The 14,951-nt window shown below is 42.6% G+C and overlaps 1 protein-coding gene across 6 annotated transcripts in view; it reads left to right on the top strand.

The window, feature by feature from the left end:
• The window catches only part of SLC12A8 (solute carrier family 12 member 8), a 167,401-nt gene that overhangs the window by 143,528 nt on the left and 8,922 nt on the right, over positions 1-14,951 (top strand). For 4 of the 6 annotated variants that reach the window (XM_066347895.1, XM_066347893.1, XM_066347890.1 and 1 more), the window contains 2 exons: positions 6,123-6,183; positions 9,488-9,949. In XM_066347895.1, the coding sequence (XP_066203992.1) occupies positions 6,123-6,183; positions 9,488-9,650 (224 nt within the window). In that variant the 3' untranslated portion in view covers positions 9,651-9,949. Of the gene's footprint in view, positions 1-6,122; positions 6,184-9,487; positions 9,950-14,951 lie in introns of those variants that run through there. The other 2 variants (XM_066347891.1, XM_066347896.1) reach the window with 2 other exon arrangements.

Here is a 14,951-nt window from a genome sequence, read left to right as displayed (position 1 = left end):
ATATTCTTAAGATGTCAAGTCACCCCAAATTGTTCTATATGTTCAACACAATTCCAACCAAAATCGCTGCTGCCTTTTTTGTGTGAAAATTGGCAAGCAGACTCTAAAGTATTTATATGGAAATGTAAAGGACCTAGAATAGCGCAAACACCTTTGCAAAAGGAGAAAAGTAGCCTGACCAGGTGGTGGTGCAGTAGATAGAGCATCAGACTTGGATGCAGAGGACCCAGGTTCGAGACCCTGAGGTCACCAGCTTGAGCGCAGGCTCATCTGGTTTGAGCAAAGCTCACCAGTTTGGACCCAAGATCACTGGCTCGAGCAAGGGGTTACTGGGTCTGCTGTATCCCCACGGTCAAGGCACATATGAGAAAGCAATCAATGAACAACTAAAATGTCACAATGAAAAACTAATGATTGATGCTTCTCATCTCTCTCTGTTCCTGTCTGTCTGTCCTTATCTATCCTTCTCTCTGACTTTCTCTCTGTCTCTGTAAAAAAAAAAAAAAAAAAAAGAAGAAGAGGAAAAGTAAAATTACAAAGTATAAGTGAATGAGGACTTACACTAACTGATTTCAAGACTGATTATAAAGCTAAAGTAATCAAGAAAGCAGGTATTGAAATCAAGATAGACAAAACAGTGAATGGAGTAGAGAGTCCAGATTTTAACCCATTCATATAAAGTCAGTTGATTTTCAAAAAAGGCTCAAAGACAATTCAGTGGAGGAAATAATAGTCTTTTCAGCAAATGGTGCTGGAATGATTGGCTGTCCATATGCAAAAAGTAAACTTTAACCCATATGTCATTCAGTGTAAAAATATCTCAAAATGGATTGTGAAACTTTTTTTGTTTGTGTATGTGTGTGTGACAGAGACAGAGAGAGAAACAGAGAGAGGGACAGATAAGGACAGACAGGAAGGGAGAGAGATGAGAAACACCAGTTCTTCATGGCATCTCATTAGTTGTTCATTGATTGCTTTTCTCATATGTGCCTTGACAGAGGGTGCTTCAGCAGAGCAAGTGACCCCTTGCTCAAGCCAGCGACCTTTGGGCTCAAGCCAGCAACCATGGGTCATGTCTATGATCCCACGCTGAAGCTGGTGAGCCCATGCTCAAGCCGAATGACCTGCACTCAAGCCGGTGACCTCGGGGTTTCTAACCTGAGTCTTTTGCATCCCAGTCTGACACTCTATCCACTGCGTCACTGCCTGGTCAGGCTGGTAGTAAAACTTAATTTAAAACTTAAACCATAAAATTTGTAAAAGAAAGTATAGGGGAAAAAAACCTTTGTGACTGAATGAGGCAAAGATTTCTTAGCTACAACACCAACAGCAGGAGAAATGTTTTAAAATTGGATTTCATCAAATTAAGGACTCTGATCTTTCAAACACACAGGTGAAGGAATGCTGAGGCAAGCCATAGACGTAAACTATGAGAAAATATTAGCAAATTATAGATCTGATAAAGGACTTACACCTAGAATGTATAAAAACTCTCAAAACTTATTTACAATAGCTAGGGTTTGGAAACAGCCCAAGTGCCCATCATGGATGAGTGGATTTACACAATAGAATACTACTCGACCATAAAAAAGAAGGAAATCTTACCTTTTGCAACAGCATAGATAGACCTGAAAGCATTATGCTAAGTGAAATAAGCCAATCAGAGAAAGACAAGTACCATATGATTTCACTCTATCTAGAATCTAATGAACAAAATGAGGTAACAAGCAATATAAAAACAGACTCTTAGAGAGCAGGCTGACAGATGTCAGAGTGTGGGGGCTGAATGAGTGGGATGGAGGGATTGAGCAAACAAGGACAAAAAAGAGAGAGAAGAACTCATGGACATGGGCAACAGTGTGTTGACTGCCAGGGGGATAGGGGAAATGGTGACAGAAAAGACTTGACTTGAAGGGATGAACACAATATGGTATACATTGATGTGTTACAGAAATGGGCACCTGAAACCTGTATAATTATGTTAACCAGTGTCACCCCAATACATTCAATTTTTAAATAACTAATAAAAGAAAAACAAACAAAAATATTTAAAAAATGGGCAAAAGTTTTAAATAGATTTCACTGAAGAACATACATGGATGGCAGATAAGCACATGACCAGATGCTCAATGTGATTCGTCATTAGGAATTACAAATTAAAACCATGACGTGATACCTATTAGCGGGATTAAGAGAAAAAATATTGATCGTGCTAAGTGTTGGCAAGGATGTGGAGCAACTAGAACTATTATAGACTGCTGGTGGGAAATAATAACACTTTGCAAAATCAGTTTGGCAGTTTATTAAAAGTGAGACATATACTTGCTATATGAACTAGCCAATGTATTCCTGGGTGTTTCCCCAGGGGATTGAAAACATACAAAAACACCTACATGCATATTATATTTACAGCAGCTTAATTTGTAATAGTCTGAAACTGAAACAATACAAATGCCCGTCAACAGGTGACTATAAATAACTTGTAGTGTAGCCATACAAGGGAATACTCAGTAATGAAAGGAACATGGAATAACATGGATGAATCTCATATAATTATACTGAGTGAAAGAAACCAGACAAAAAGAGTATATAGTTTCATATATATATATATATATATATATATATATATACATATACATTTATTGAAAATGCAAACTAACCTATAATGAAAGCAGATCAGTGGTCGCCTTTGGAAGGGGGTTGGGGAGGCATGGGAGGGAGTTGTTATGGAGTGGCTGGAGGAAACTCTTGGAGGTGATGAAGATGTTCATGATCTTGCTTGTGGTGATGGCTTCACAGTGTCATACGTGTGTTAACACTTACTAAATGATACACTTTCAATGCATGTAGTTTATTCTAAAAATGTACCCTGGAGCTGTTTTACTTAGGTATGTTAAGACATACAGACACAGAAATGATCATTATAGAAAGAGAAATTTATACTCACTGATCCTCAGAAATAGGAGGCAAGGCATGTGTGCCATGCAGGGCAGATGGGGGAAGGGCCAGGCTTGGTCATGAGGCAGAAGAGGAGGAGGGAAGAGCATGGCTCAGAGTCTTTATTAGTGTTATATCGGGAAGGAATGGGTGAGGCGGGTAAGTAGCTGAATAAGTTTAGGATTAGATAGTTTGAATAATTTCAGTGGGCTCTAGAGTATAGGGGTGGTTTCTAGTTGTCTGCTATGTGACCCTACTGTGATTTTGGGCAGAGGTGTATTGGCTTGGTGTGTGAAAATTTGATAGAGTAGATGGTTGAGAGTGTGGACTCTGGTTTGGTTTGATTATCGAAGGTGTGTTTACAGGGGAGTTCTTTGCTATCTCTAGGAATTAGCACCTCTAGGATCAAGGTCCTTAATGCCAGAGTATCAAAAATATAGGAAGTAAGTTATAGTCAATACTCTGTTTACTATATGTTAGTTATTTCTCAATAATAAAGCTGTGTTCTGTTTGGTTGTTTGTTTTGGGGGTTTTCTTGAGAGAGCTATGCATAGAGAGATACAGGAACATCGAGGTGCTATGTGCCTTGACCAGGGAATTGAACCAGCAATCTCTGTGCACTGGAACGATGCTCCAACCAACCAAGTTATCCAGCCAGGGCTTACTTTTTATTGATTTTTTTAGAGAGACAGAGAGGGGAGGGGAAAGCATTCATTTGTTGTTCCACTCAGTCGTGCATTCTTTGGTTGCTTCTTGTGTGTGCCCTGGCCGGGGATCGGACCTGCAACCTGTCGTTTCATGGTGAGTCTCTTAACTACTGAGCTAACCGGCCAGGGCCAAAGCTGTTTTAAAAATACATTTGAGGCCTGACCTGTGGTGGCGCAGTGGATAAAGCGTTGACCTGGAAATGCTGAGGTCGCCAGTTCAAAACCCTGGGCTTGCCTGGTCAAGGCACATATGGGAGTTGATGCTTCCTGCTCCTCCCCCCTTCTCTCTCTCTGTCTCTCTCCTCTCTCTGTCTCTCTCTCTCTCTCTCTCTCCCTCTCTCTCCCCTCTCTAAAAATGAATAAATAAATAAATAAATAAATAAATAAATAAAATTTTAAAAAATCTTTAAAAAAATACATTTGAGAGCCCTTTTCAACACAATTCTATGATGCCTCAATTTCAAGTAAAGGAATTAGGTGGTTTTTTTTAAGCAATTAGTTTTAAGTCTTAACTAAATCAGATGAACCATACAATTCAGGCAAACTGAAAAAATATTCTTCAGAATTAGAATAATTTGATGAAATGCACTTCATATGCTTTAAGTCACATGTACTTTGAGAATAATGTTTTGGAGGACTTCCAGTCAAGAGGTGGAGTAGAAGAGGGACCAGCAAATCTCAGAAAGAAGACGTCCTCTGTCTAAGGCCCTCCAGGGTGACCCATGATGAAGACCCAGGTCCCCCAGTTCAGGACCCTTCAGAAGCCCCCTCCTCTGTGGAGACTCCCTGTGATGGTTCATTTTTTGTGTCAACTTGATTGGGCCATGAGGTGCCCAGATTAAACATTATTTGTGGGTGTGTCTGTGAGGGCATTTTAAAAAACAATAGTAATGCTTTAGAAAAGTTATGCTAAGAAGAGGTTCTTATATCAACTAATTTAAAGGATAGACTATATTTTATTTATTAAAAAATCGTCCAGCAGTTTTTTAAAAATTTATTTTATTGATTTTAAGGAGAGGAAGGGAAAGAGAGAGAGAGAGGAACATCTATCTGTTCCTGTATGTGCCCTGACCAGGGATCGAACTGGCAACCTCTGCACTTTGGGAGGATGCTGTAACCCACTGAGCTATCCAGTCAGGGCAAGGTAAACTATATTTTAATTAACAGTGATTGCATCAAGGACTGTGTCTGAATTTCTTAGGAGTTAGTTTGATTGTAAGAAATTCAAATATTTCCCAGAAATATATTTACAAGGAAGTATGAAATCAAATTTCAAGCCAGTCTTCATCTAAAATTTAGACAAAACTTAGAATCCAAAGACCCTGGTGCACCCAGATTGAGGGTGTGAGTCCAGGTTGGGGCACGTGTGACACGCAACCAATGAGTGCACAACTAAATGGAAGAACTAAGTGGAACAGTGAGTTGATGCTTCTCTCTTTCTCTCTCTATCCCTCCCCCCTGCTCTTCCTTACTCCCTTTCTCTGAAATCAATGAAAAAAAAATTAAAACCATTTTTCTAAGTTGATAAGCTCTATTCTAATCAGTGTGCCTGATGTCAGGTATTTAGTATCAACAACAGTCCCACTCTAACTTTAGCTTTAACATTTCTACATGTTGAGCTCTTTGATTCACTTCACTAACACCTGCGGAAAACTTCCTGTGTGCCAGTTCCTGTGGGTGTTGAGCTGTGAGTGTTACAAGATGGAAAAGACATGTTTCCTATCCTCAAAGAGTGTATGGTCTAGTAAGGGATTTTCTAGCACATAATTAACACATAGTCTGAATCTAAGAAAGAAATACTGTCAAAATTTTTTTAATTCCTAAGACTGAAGTTAGCAAGTCATCTGCGTTTTTTTCTTTTTTCTTTCTTTCTTTCTTTTTTTTTTAGATAACATGGTCAGTTTTATGTTACATATAGTTTTCCATGATAAAAAAAAAGGGTGTGGTAGGAGGGAGAAAGGAAGGAGAGGTAGGTTGAAGAGACATTTACTCCTTACTGTCTATATTCTTTCACATTGCTTGAAAACTTTTTTTTTTGTATTTTTCTGAAGTGAGAAGCGGCAAGGCAGAGACAGACTCCCGCATGCGCCTGACCGGGATCTACCCGGCATGCCCACCAGGGGGCGATGCTCTGCCCATCTGGGCCGTTGCTCCGTTGCAGTCAGAGCCATTCTAGCGCCTGAGGAGGAGGCCATGGAGCCATCCTCAGCGCCCGCTTTTTCTATAGCACTGTATTCAGTTTTTTTCTTGGGATTTTAGAATTTAGAAATAAAATTTTGAAAACCATATAGAGGTATGAAGTCTTAGCAAGCTGCTGTCAAGGAATATTATAATAATGTTGTTTGATTAGACTGGAAAAGGAAAAAAAGTTATACTAATTCTGCATGTGAGTCAGGGGATATGTATTCTGTTAACACTAGGATTCTAGATGCGTACATAGAGCCTTCATCAATATTCATGTGTATGTCTTCCCTGTAGGATCAGCCTCCAGCTTCAGCGTTTTCAGATGGATGAGGTCTCTTCTGATCCCCTCCTGCAGGTCAGTGCTAATCTGGGGCAGGGCCAGGGCAGACGAGTGTCACGTGGCCCTGGGAGGTGCTAAGTGTGTCCTGTTCCTCGCTGGAATTGGGTGAATGTTGTGTGGGAACCTGACAATTGAGCACCCCGAGGGGACCCAGGTCCTGCTTCTTACTGCCCTCCAGCACTCCGCCCCCAGCCTCCGCTCATCAGAAGCTTCCTCTGTCTTACCTCCTCTCCCCTTTCAATCCTCGGGAATCGTGAACAGAGGCTTTATTTAGAATCTGATTGCTGGGTGGTAGGTCAGGAGAGCTACTCCGTGAGTTCACAGTCTAAGCCACATTAGTATCAATATGTCATCACACACAAGATTAAGGCCCAAGGACTCCTGTTCTTCCTCAAGTCAGAGGTGGTTGACGTGGCTGTGCTGGTAAAAGTGCAGAAGCCAAGTACAGAAATAGATAGAGGTCCTGGAGGAGTTCCATGGGACCTCCATGTGCAAATTCATGGGGAAGGAGGAGAGCAGGCTTCCCTGAGAAACAGGAGAAGGCCTTCTGGAGAAGGTAGGAGTCTGTGAGTGCCCAGCTCTCTTTTTCTCTCCTCTACCCTTCCGGAGACGATGCTTCCTCACCTTGAAAGGCCTTGGGACTCTGCGAAGTTACTTCCCTCCCCCTCAGTATAAGTGAGGAACCAAAGCTGAAGGCTGGGAACAGCCAGGCAGGACCCAACCAGGTGTTTGTTTGGTTTCATTTTGTTGATTTGTTTTTGAAACTCTAGATGTATGTGTTGCACTTGCCAATATTTCCACATTCTATGACTAGACATTGCTAATGGATTGTGGAACCCTTTCCCTTTGATCCCAGATGTACGTTCAGTATTCTTTTATCCCATTTTTTATTGTGATACAATACATATACTAACATAAAATTTATCATCTTACCGTTTTTAAATGTCCAGTCCAGTGGTATTAAGTACATTCATATTGTTATGCACCCATCACCACCAATGCATTTCTAGAATTCTTCATCTTGTAAAAAGAGAAACATTGTATCGATTAAACAGTAACTCCCCCTTCTTCCCTTCCAAGGATTCTTTTTAAGACAGTCCTTGTAAGCACTACCAATTTGTTCAAGATTGCGCAAGAAATGAGATCCCAGGCTAGAAGGTGGGATGGTAGAGAGAAGGAGCAGCGGCTATGGGAAGCAACAGGGAAAATGCAGGGGAGGAGGGTGGTGAGTACGGGGGGGAATCCCTGCCATCCGCTTGGAAGCTGGGCGAACCGTTCTGCATGGAGCTATGGGAGGGCTGGGATCACCTCTCTGCCTCTCTTCCAGTCTGAGGCACCAGGCTGGGTGATGCGGGTCACAACACTTCCACATTGGTCTCTTTTCCCTGCCTCCACCTAGTCCTGAAGACAAGCAGTGTTTAGGTGGAAATAGCTTCTGTGTGGAGGCTGCCTACAGATCTGGAGTTGGAAGTGATGAGTGGTTAAGATTATTTGGCCCTATCTGGTTTACAGGAATATTTTTAGGCATTGCAGTTTTAAAGCCTGCACTTGGCCATGGGAGGTCACTGCTCCTCACGGCGCACTCTGAATTCCTAGAATTTCACCTCTGAGGTCACTATAGTGCTATGTAGAAAGAAGAATGTATTAGGAGATTATTCTTAGAAAAGGACAATACTTTAACTGGAATAGAATGCAGTCTGCACTATTCATAGCTCTGTGGGCTTGTGCAGTGGGTGATGGAGGCTTCAGCTGAGTCTCAACAGGGAACTTGGTGGCTTCGCCCTGGCTACTGAGTGAAGTTTTGTGAGGATTACTTAAGGGCATGAAAGGACCAAGACATGCTGATGTACTTAAAAGTAGAATTCAGAGCTGTGTTTTCTATTCTGTAGTTTTGAGGGGTATTTTTTCCCACAACTATAGACCAGATACTCTTCAAAATTAAAGAAGAAATAGAGTGGAGGTGTTTGGGCGAAGGAATTTGACTATGTTACTTCCTCTGTTACACCTACAATTCCCAGAATTACCCCAGGCTTTCTTTCCTGAAGTCCTAGCAACTGCCCAGCTGAGAATTCTTAGACTATTCTAGATTAGGAAATGAAGTATATTATTTACCAGAACTCAGAAAAATGCAATGGTTTCACCTTAAAAAATAAATAAATAAAAAAGCATGAATGAAAAAATGCATGGGCAAACACATTCGTATGTTGATCAGTACAGTATTTTTGTCTCTCCTCAACCTTACTTCTCGAAGAGTCAACCTTTATAGAAGTTAATTCATTTCTCAGAAAACTTCGACCTATCTAATTCAGGTATGTTCTTATCGGTGGCTACAAGGCCTTAATCATGTGATCTGAATTGCTCTAACAGCACTTTTTGTCAGAGTGAGTTGAAGCTTTCTGCCTAAGTTCTAAAGATGTAAATAAACATTATATCTCTACCTTTAAAACTTTTTTATAACTATCAAATATATGCCTTATTTAAACAATTGAACATTACTACTCATAAAGTAGGTGATTCTTTTCGAGTGACATGTCGAAGGGCATTCATGTCTCAGGCATGACGCAGGCTTCGGCACAAGGAGGTGGAGAGGTGTCCCCGAGGGCCAAGGCTGATCAGCAGCAGCACTGCGACTGTGTCCATCGTCTGTCCACACCCGACTGCCAGGCTGTCTTTCCTTCCTCCTCTCTGCCTCAGGCACTCTCCCCGTGGACCCCTAACATTTTTCTTTACCAGTGTATTCCAACTCCAATGTCTGTAGACATTTTTGTGACGGTGGACTCCATCCCGGGACTTATTCTTTGCCCTCAGGCGACTAGGTGGCGCAGCCTTTGTAGCGTATCTCCTAGCTGCTTGTTAGGTCGGCCTCAGCTCTGGAAATCTTGCCTCGTCAGCGTTCTCTCCCGGGAACCAGAGGGGGCGTTTCTCTTTCCTGTCTTCTCAACTTTGCATCCTCTCCATTCCATTCTGTTATTTCACTTGACAAAAAGCGAAGAAACGGTACAGAGCCCCAACACGACACTATGCGGATGGTTATTGTATACATTTCTGCTAGAGAAAGGTAAATATCACTTCTCCCCTTACTTTACTTGATAGTTGTTTCTCACGCTTTGTTTGTACACTGTTGTACTTATAGCTTTCAGCAGTTATGTGTTTTAAATAGAAGTTCAGTACTGAGCACAATGATGATTTTGCAAAGAAGTTCAATACTGAGCACAGTGATGATTTTGAAAATAATTTCTCTACCCCAGAGAAGACTCACCGTCACTGCTTAGCGCCTGGGCTTTCCTTTTGACCATCCTCTGTGTTTCTTTCACTAAAGGAGCTTGCGAACCCCTCAAGAGCAGATAATTTTGGCGCCGTCCCTGGCTAGGGTTGACATGGAGATGACGCAGCTCACCCAGGAGAACGCAGACTTCGCCGTTCGGGACCGCTACCACCACTCCTCCCTTGTGAGTCGAGAACAGCTGATGCCTCGGTACTAGAGTACTAAGTACCAGGCAGCCAGGACCCTGGTCTCTTGTCGCTGTGTAGTGCACAGTGGACTCAAATCCCAGAGCTCTTGCGAGGCTGTTTCTCCTCAGTAAGAAACTCAAAGACCTGTCCTCCCACTGCCGTTTTGGACAGGGAAAACCTGCAATCTGGTCTGGAGCACCACATCCAACCAGGGTAACCACTGGAATGGCAGGGGCCCTGAAACACGCATCCGGTCCGAAGACCTCCACACGAACACCAGACTGCTCATTCTGAGGGCCACAATAAATGGTTATTTACATTTTTATTATATTATTTACTTTTTGAATAATTAATATACTCACATGGTTCCAACACCCAAGGTATAATCATATATATAGTGAAGAGCCTTCCTCCCATTCTGTTGCCCATCTGTTCAGTTCCCATTCCCCACCCCAGAGGTAACCACATGCTTCCAGCATTTCTTGATGACTCTACAAGCAAATAAGAATGTGGATTCTTATTACACCCTTTTATACACAGAAGGTAGCATATTACACATGTGTTCTGCACCTTGCTTTTCCCCTTCACAATCTCTCTTGGAGACATTTCCATATCATTACATATACAGTTTCTTCATTATTTTTATTGTATGACTGTGCTATAATTTATTTCAGCAGTTCCACACTGATGGCATTTGGATAGTTTCCAGTCTTTTGCTGCTATTATAATCAGTTCCGCAGTGAATAATCTTGTACATATGTACAAGCGTAAAGAATTTCTGCAGGGTGAATTCCCAAAAGTGGAATTGTAAGATCAAATGGTGCATGCCTTTGTAAGCTATTTTTGTTTAGTTCATGAAGGTCTTTTTAATTAAAAAGGTAAATTAACATGAATTATCTAATGATGATTCATATTTGCAAAAGCATTTGTGGTACCTAGCTCTCTCAACACCTTTGCAGCTGTTTTTCGGTCAAATTGAATGAGTGGACAAGACTATTTTGATTCTGTTATGAGCTCAGCATTCATCACAAACACCCAGTCCTGGGGCCATGGTAGTGGCTTCCCCAGATAAGTTGAGGACTTGGCCCAGACAGAGTCAGTGGTTTCACAGCTGAGCCATGGAACATTGGGTCAGTTATGACCCCTTCCTTCTGCAGTAAAGGTTCTCTAAAGTCAGTGTGCTCAGAATCACCTGGAAGGCTCATAAAAGTACAGATTTCTGCACCTCAGCCATAGCTTTTCGTATTTATTAAGTCTGAGGGAGAATCCTGGACTTTACTTTAGAAATTAAATTTACTGGGCTGATATTGATCAATAAGAGTATATACGTTTCAGGTAAACATTTCTGTAGCATTTGAACTATTGATTAGGTTGTGTGACCATCACCCAAAATCCAATCATTTTCCATCACCGTATATGACTACATTTTTAATAAGTGCTTCAGCTGATTCAATAAGGTGATCCTTTCCCGGCCAGGGCACACAGGAGAAGCGCCCATTTGCTTCTCCACCCCTCCGCCGCACTTTCCTCTCTGTCTCTCTCTTCCCCTCCCGCAGCCAAGGCTCCATTGGAGCAAAGATGGCCCGGGCGCTGGGGATGGCTCTGTGGCCTCTGCCCCAGGCGCTAGAGTGGCTCTGGTCGCAATATGGCGACGCCCAGGATGGGCAGAGCATCGCCCCCTGGTGGGAAGAGCGTCGCCCCATGGTGGGCGTGCCGGGTAGATCCCGGTCGGGCGCATGCGGGAGTCTGTCTGACTGTCTCTCCCCGTTTCCAGCTTCAGAAAAATGAAAAAAAAAAAAAAAAAAAAAGGTGATCCTCGGGCCCATTTTGAGAAATCCTGCCCTGCTGAATGGACTGGGCTAGAAGCAAATGGGGGGATCACGATAAGGGGCTAGTTAGAGCTTAACATTCTCTCCCAGAGAATGAACGCTAGTTTATGGTCGCTGTTTCTGGTTTCACAATGAGGTCTAGTTTGTGATCACTGTTTATGCACTATTTTGGTTAAATACCAGACTTCAAAATATCATTAGAAATAAATTAAAAAAAGCAAACCTCGAGTTAACAATAGGCATTGGGAAATGGAGACATCATAGAAAGGCCTACTGAGTCCACGCTGATCTCCTCACTGTTTAAGAAGAAACTGCAAAAAGAAATGCTCAATATAAAATGTTTATTTTTAAATCATTCTATATTTTCCCCAGGATCACTGTCAAAAAATAGGAAGACTAATATAAACAAGGATTTTGCTCACACTGTTTGCAGCAGCAAATTCTCTTTGCCCATCTCGAATTTCAGAAACAAAGCTTTTTGTACTTTACTGTAAGGTCGGTGGATAATGGGGGATGGTCACGTGGGGAACTCAGACCCGAAAACTTTGGCTAGGACCGCCCACAACCAAGCACGCCAAAAGAGACTTCACAGGAACCGTTTGGAAAAAAGCGACTGTCTACCAGCCAGTGGGATTTCACCACATCATGTTAGCTCCACTTCCCTAAAGGGGCCCCTTTAAATATCTCCCACGCAGTTTAATTTGTACAACTTCCCTGGCCTCCATCTTACCTCGGGGCCAGGGAACCTCGCCAGGCGGGATGCGCGCTCTATACTCAATAAAGCCGTTTGTTATAACACCCTTGGTGGCTCCGAGCCCTCTTCCTTCCTTCTCGGTGGGGAAAAATACCTTACATTTACAAATTAAATTTAAAAATTTAAAAAAGAAGCTGCACTTATTTGCTGTGGCTACTGCAACAAATGACACAAACTGAGTAGCTTACAGACAACAGGGATTTATTTGCCCACAGTTCTGGAGGCCAGACTCGTGCAATCAGTATAACTGAGCTGAAACCAAGGTGTTCGGGGGACCATGCTCCCTCCAGAGGCTCTAGGGGAGAATCCAGTCCTTGCCTGTTTCCGCTTCTGGTGGCTGCTGGCATTCCTTGACTTGTGGCCGCATCACTCCTAGCATCCAGACAACATCTTCAAACTCTTTCTTGGCTTTGTGGCTACATCACCTTCTCCTCTGTGTGCAGGAAGTTGGCCTCTGCCTCAACATGTGTGATTACATTAAGGGTCCACCCAGATAATCCAGAATAATCTCATCTCAGAAGCCTGGACTTAATCACACCTATGAAGGATTTGCGAACTGAGGAAACAATCATAGGTCCCAGGAATCAGGATGTGGATATATTCTGGGAACACCATTTTTCCAGCCTATCTCAGAAGCCTTTGCAGATTCTACTTTTTGCTTTTTTGAATTCTGTGAACAAGCTAAAAAAGTAACCCCTCTGAAAAGATGGTGCTGAGTTTGAAAACCAGCAGTTTGAAAAACATGGCAGGAGACTCAAGTATCCAGGATGAGAACTTTCTCAGTGTGCTCAATTTTATAGAAAAGAGTAAGAGCATAATGAGATATGACAAAGATACCAACCTTCTACTTGGTGTTGGGGATATCTAAATGAATAGTTCAGAGTCTAACATGGGAGGCAGATGCTAAATATGCTGAACCTCTAGGTAGGTCCAAAAATCTTGTATTTAATCAAAACTATATTGTATAAATTAATAGTAATAGTAATCAGTAAAGCAATAATCAGGTCTTAGCCCGGGTTCCCCAGAAAGCAGAAGCTCATGTGCATCAAGGAAGAGGAGTGAAGCAGGGAAGAGGTCATGTCACTGAGTTGGTGACTCCTCACTTACTCTCGAAGGACACTTCTGAGAGACTGTAGGAATTACCTGTGTCACAAGGCCCCCTTGCAGAGGGCGGAAAGGATGAGAATTCATCCAGGAGTTCCTGTTTCCCATAGTCAACTGTTAAGCCTGAAGGGCATTACCCCACCCCCCATTTGTGATTTGTACTTGCATGAGTACCTAGTGAGTTTGACAGCAAACAGCTACCCTGTGGGTACAGGCACTGCCGAGTTTATGTACATGAAGTTGGCTGCAGCCCAGCAGAATTGGTTGCTGCAATGGTGGCTGAGATGGAACAAATGGCCTCAGCTCCAGAGACATAGAGCCGAGAGGATCTGAGGGGGTACATAAGAGGTGTCCTATATTACCCGTAAGGTCAGTAGTAAGCACAGGTTGTCAGAAAGATGAGTTATGGGTGTCATTGGGTCATTCAGACAGAATTTATTTATCTAAAGCAGTGCTTTTCAACTACAAGTCTGCCAGAAATTTCACGCTGATCCCTGAAAGAGTTAACCACTCTGATGCTGTATGACAATTATAGACCCAATGATCTTAGTCGAATTTGCTTGTGCTCAAGGTGATTGCCACTTGTCAGCCTGTATCACCAATGAAAATACTATTGAGGTTGTCTTAGAGATCTGTGGGACTTGTAGGCTGATTTGAGCAATCTTTTGCACCATATGGAGCATTTATAAATCATGCGCAATAGACAAAAAGCACTCGGACAAACTCATGTAGTGTTCAATGCATCGTACATGTGGAGTTCAGTAATCAAGCACCAGCTGGTACTATGTTGCACTGTTACGCATGGTAAGATAAAACTTTACTTGTTGTGTGTTTCTGTTTCTGGCTGGCTAGGTCACCGGTCCCCAAGGATAAAAAGGTTGAGGACCACTGATCTAAAGGATGCTAAAAAATGTTCAGCACAGTCAAGATATATGGCAGTGAGACGAGTAACATTTCCTAAAACAGAGAGAAGGCAAGTTCCTGACCTAAACATTTTACCAAGTTAGTGCAAAGTTGTGCATGAGAATGTCTGAATCAGTGACGATCCTTTCAGACCTTCTGGGACCATGAATGTCACCCTTCAGGCCATGTTGTCTATTGATTTATCCATCCAATGATCCATCCACCCATCCATTCATCCACCTACCCACTCATCTATTGATTCATCCATTCAGTCATTGATCATACCAATCCACTTATCCATGATTGGAGCAACAGTACACATGCCCAAGACCACCTCACCTGAGCCAGGTATACCTCACCAATCTCAGAGCTTTATAATGTAAATATATGACCACAGGCCACTGAGGCAGAAATGAACTCTTCAGCCAGTCCTCTCAAACCTTCAGGGTCAGTACAGCCCAGTTCCAGGGCATTCTTGAACTCGGGGCTGGGAACCGGAACAGAGGTCATTTCTTCAGATGTGTGCTAACAAGTCTCTAACCTACCCAATAGGGTGCGTCCTGCACACAAGATTATAAATGAGTGTGGTCTGAGGCTCAGGACTCCGTCACCCTTCCTTGCCCTCGGTTTCTGACTGGGAGTGTGTGTAAGGGTGGAAAACAGTGTGCCAGTTTATGTATTAATACTTGGACAGGGTGCGAGGGAGAACACAGCTGAGGACAGGAGGTTGAAACAAGGCC

Source organism: Saccopteryx leptura, chromosome 8 (genome assembly GCF_036850995.1).
Source record: "Saccopteryx leptura isolate mSacLep1 chromosome 8, mSacLep1_pri_phased_curated, whole genome shotgun sequence".
Classification (NCBI taxonomy): Eukaryota; Metazoa; Chordata; class Mammalia; order Chiroptera; family Emballonuridae; genus Saccopteryx; species Saccopteryx leptura.
The sequence above is the reverse complement of the archived record's forward strand: the minus strand, read 5'-3'. Positions and strand labels throughout refer to the sequence as shown.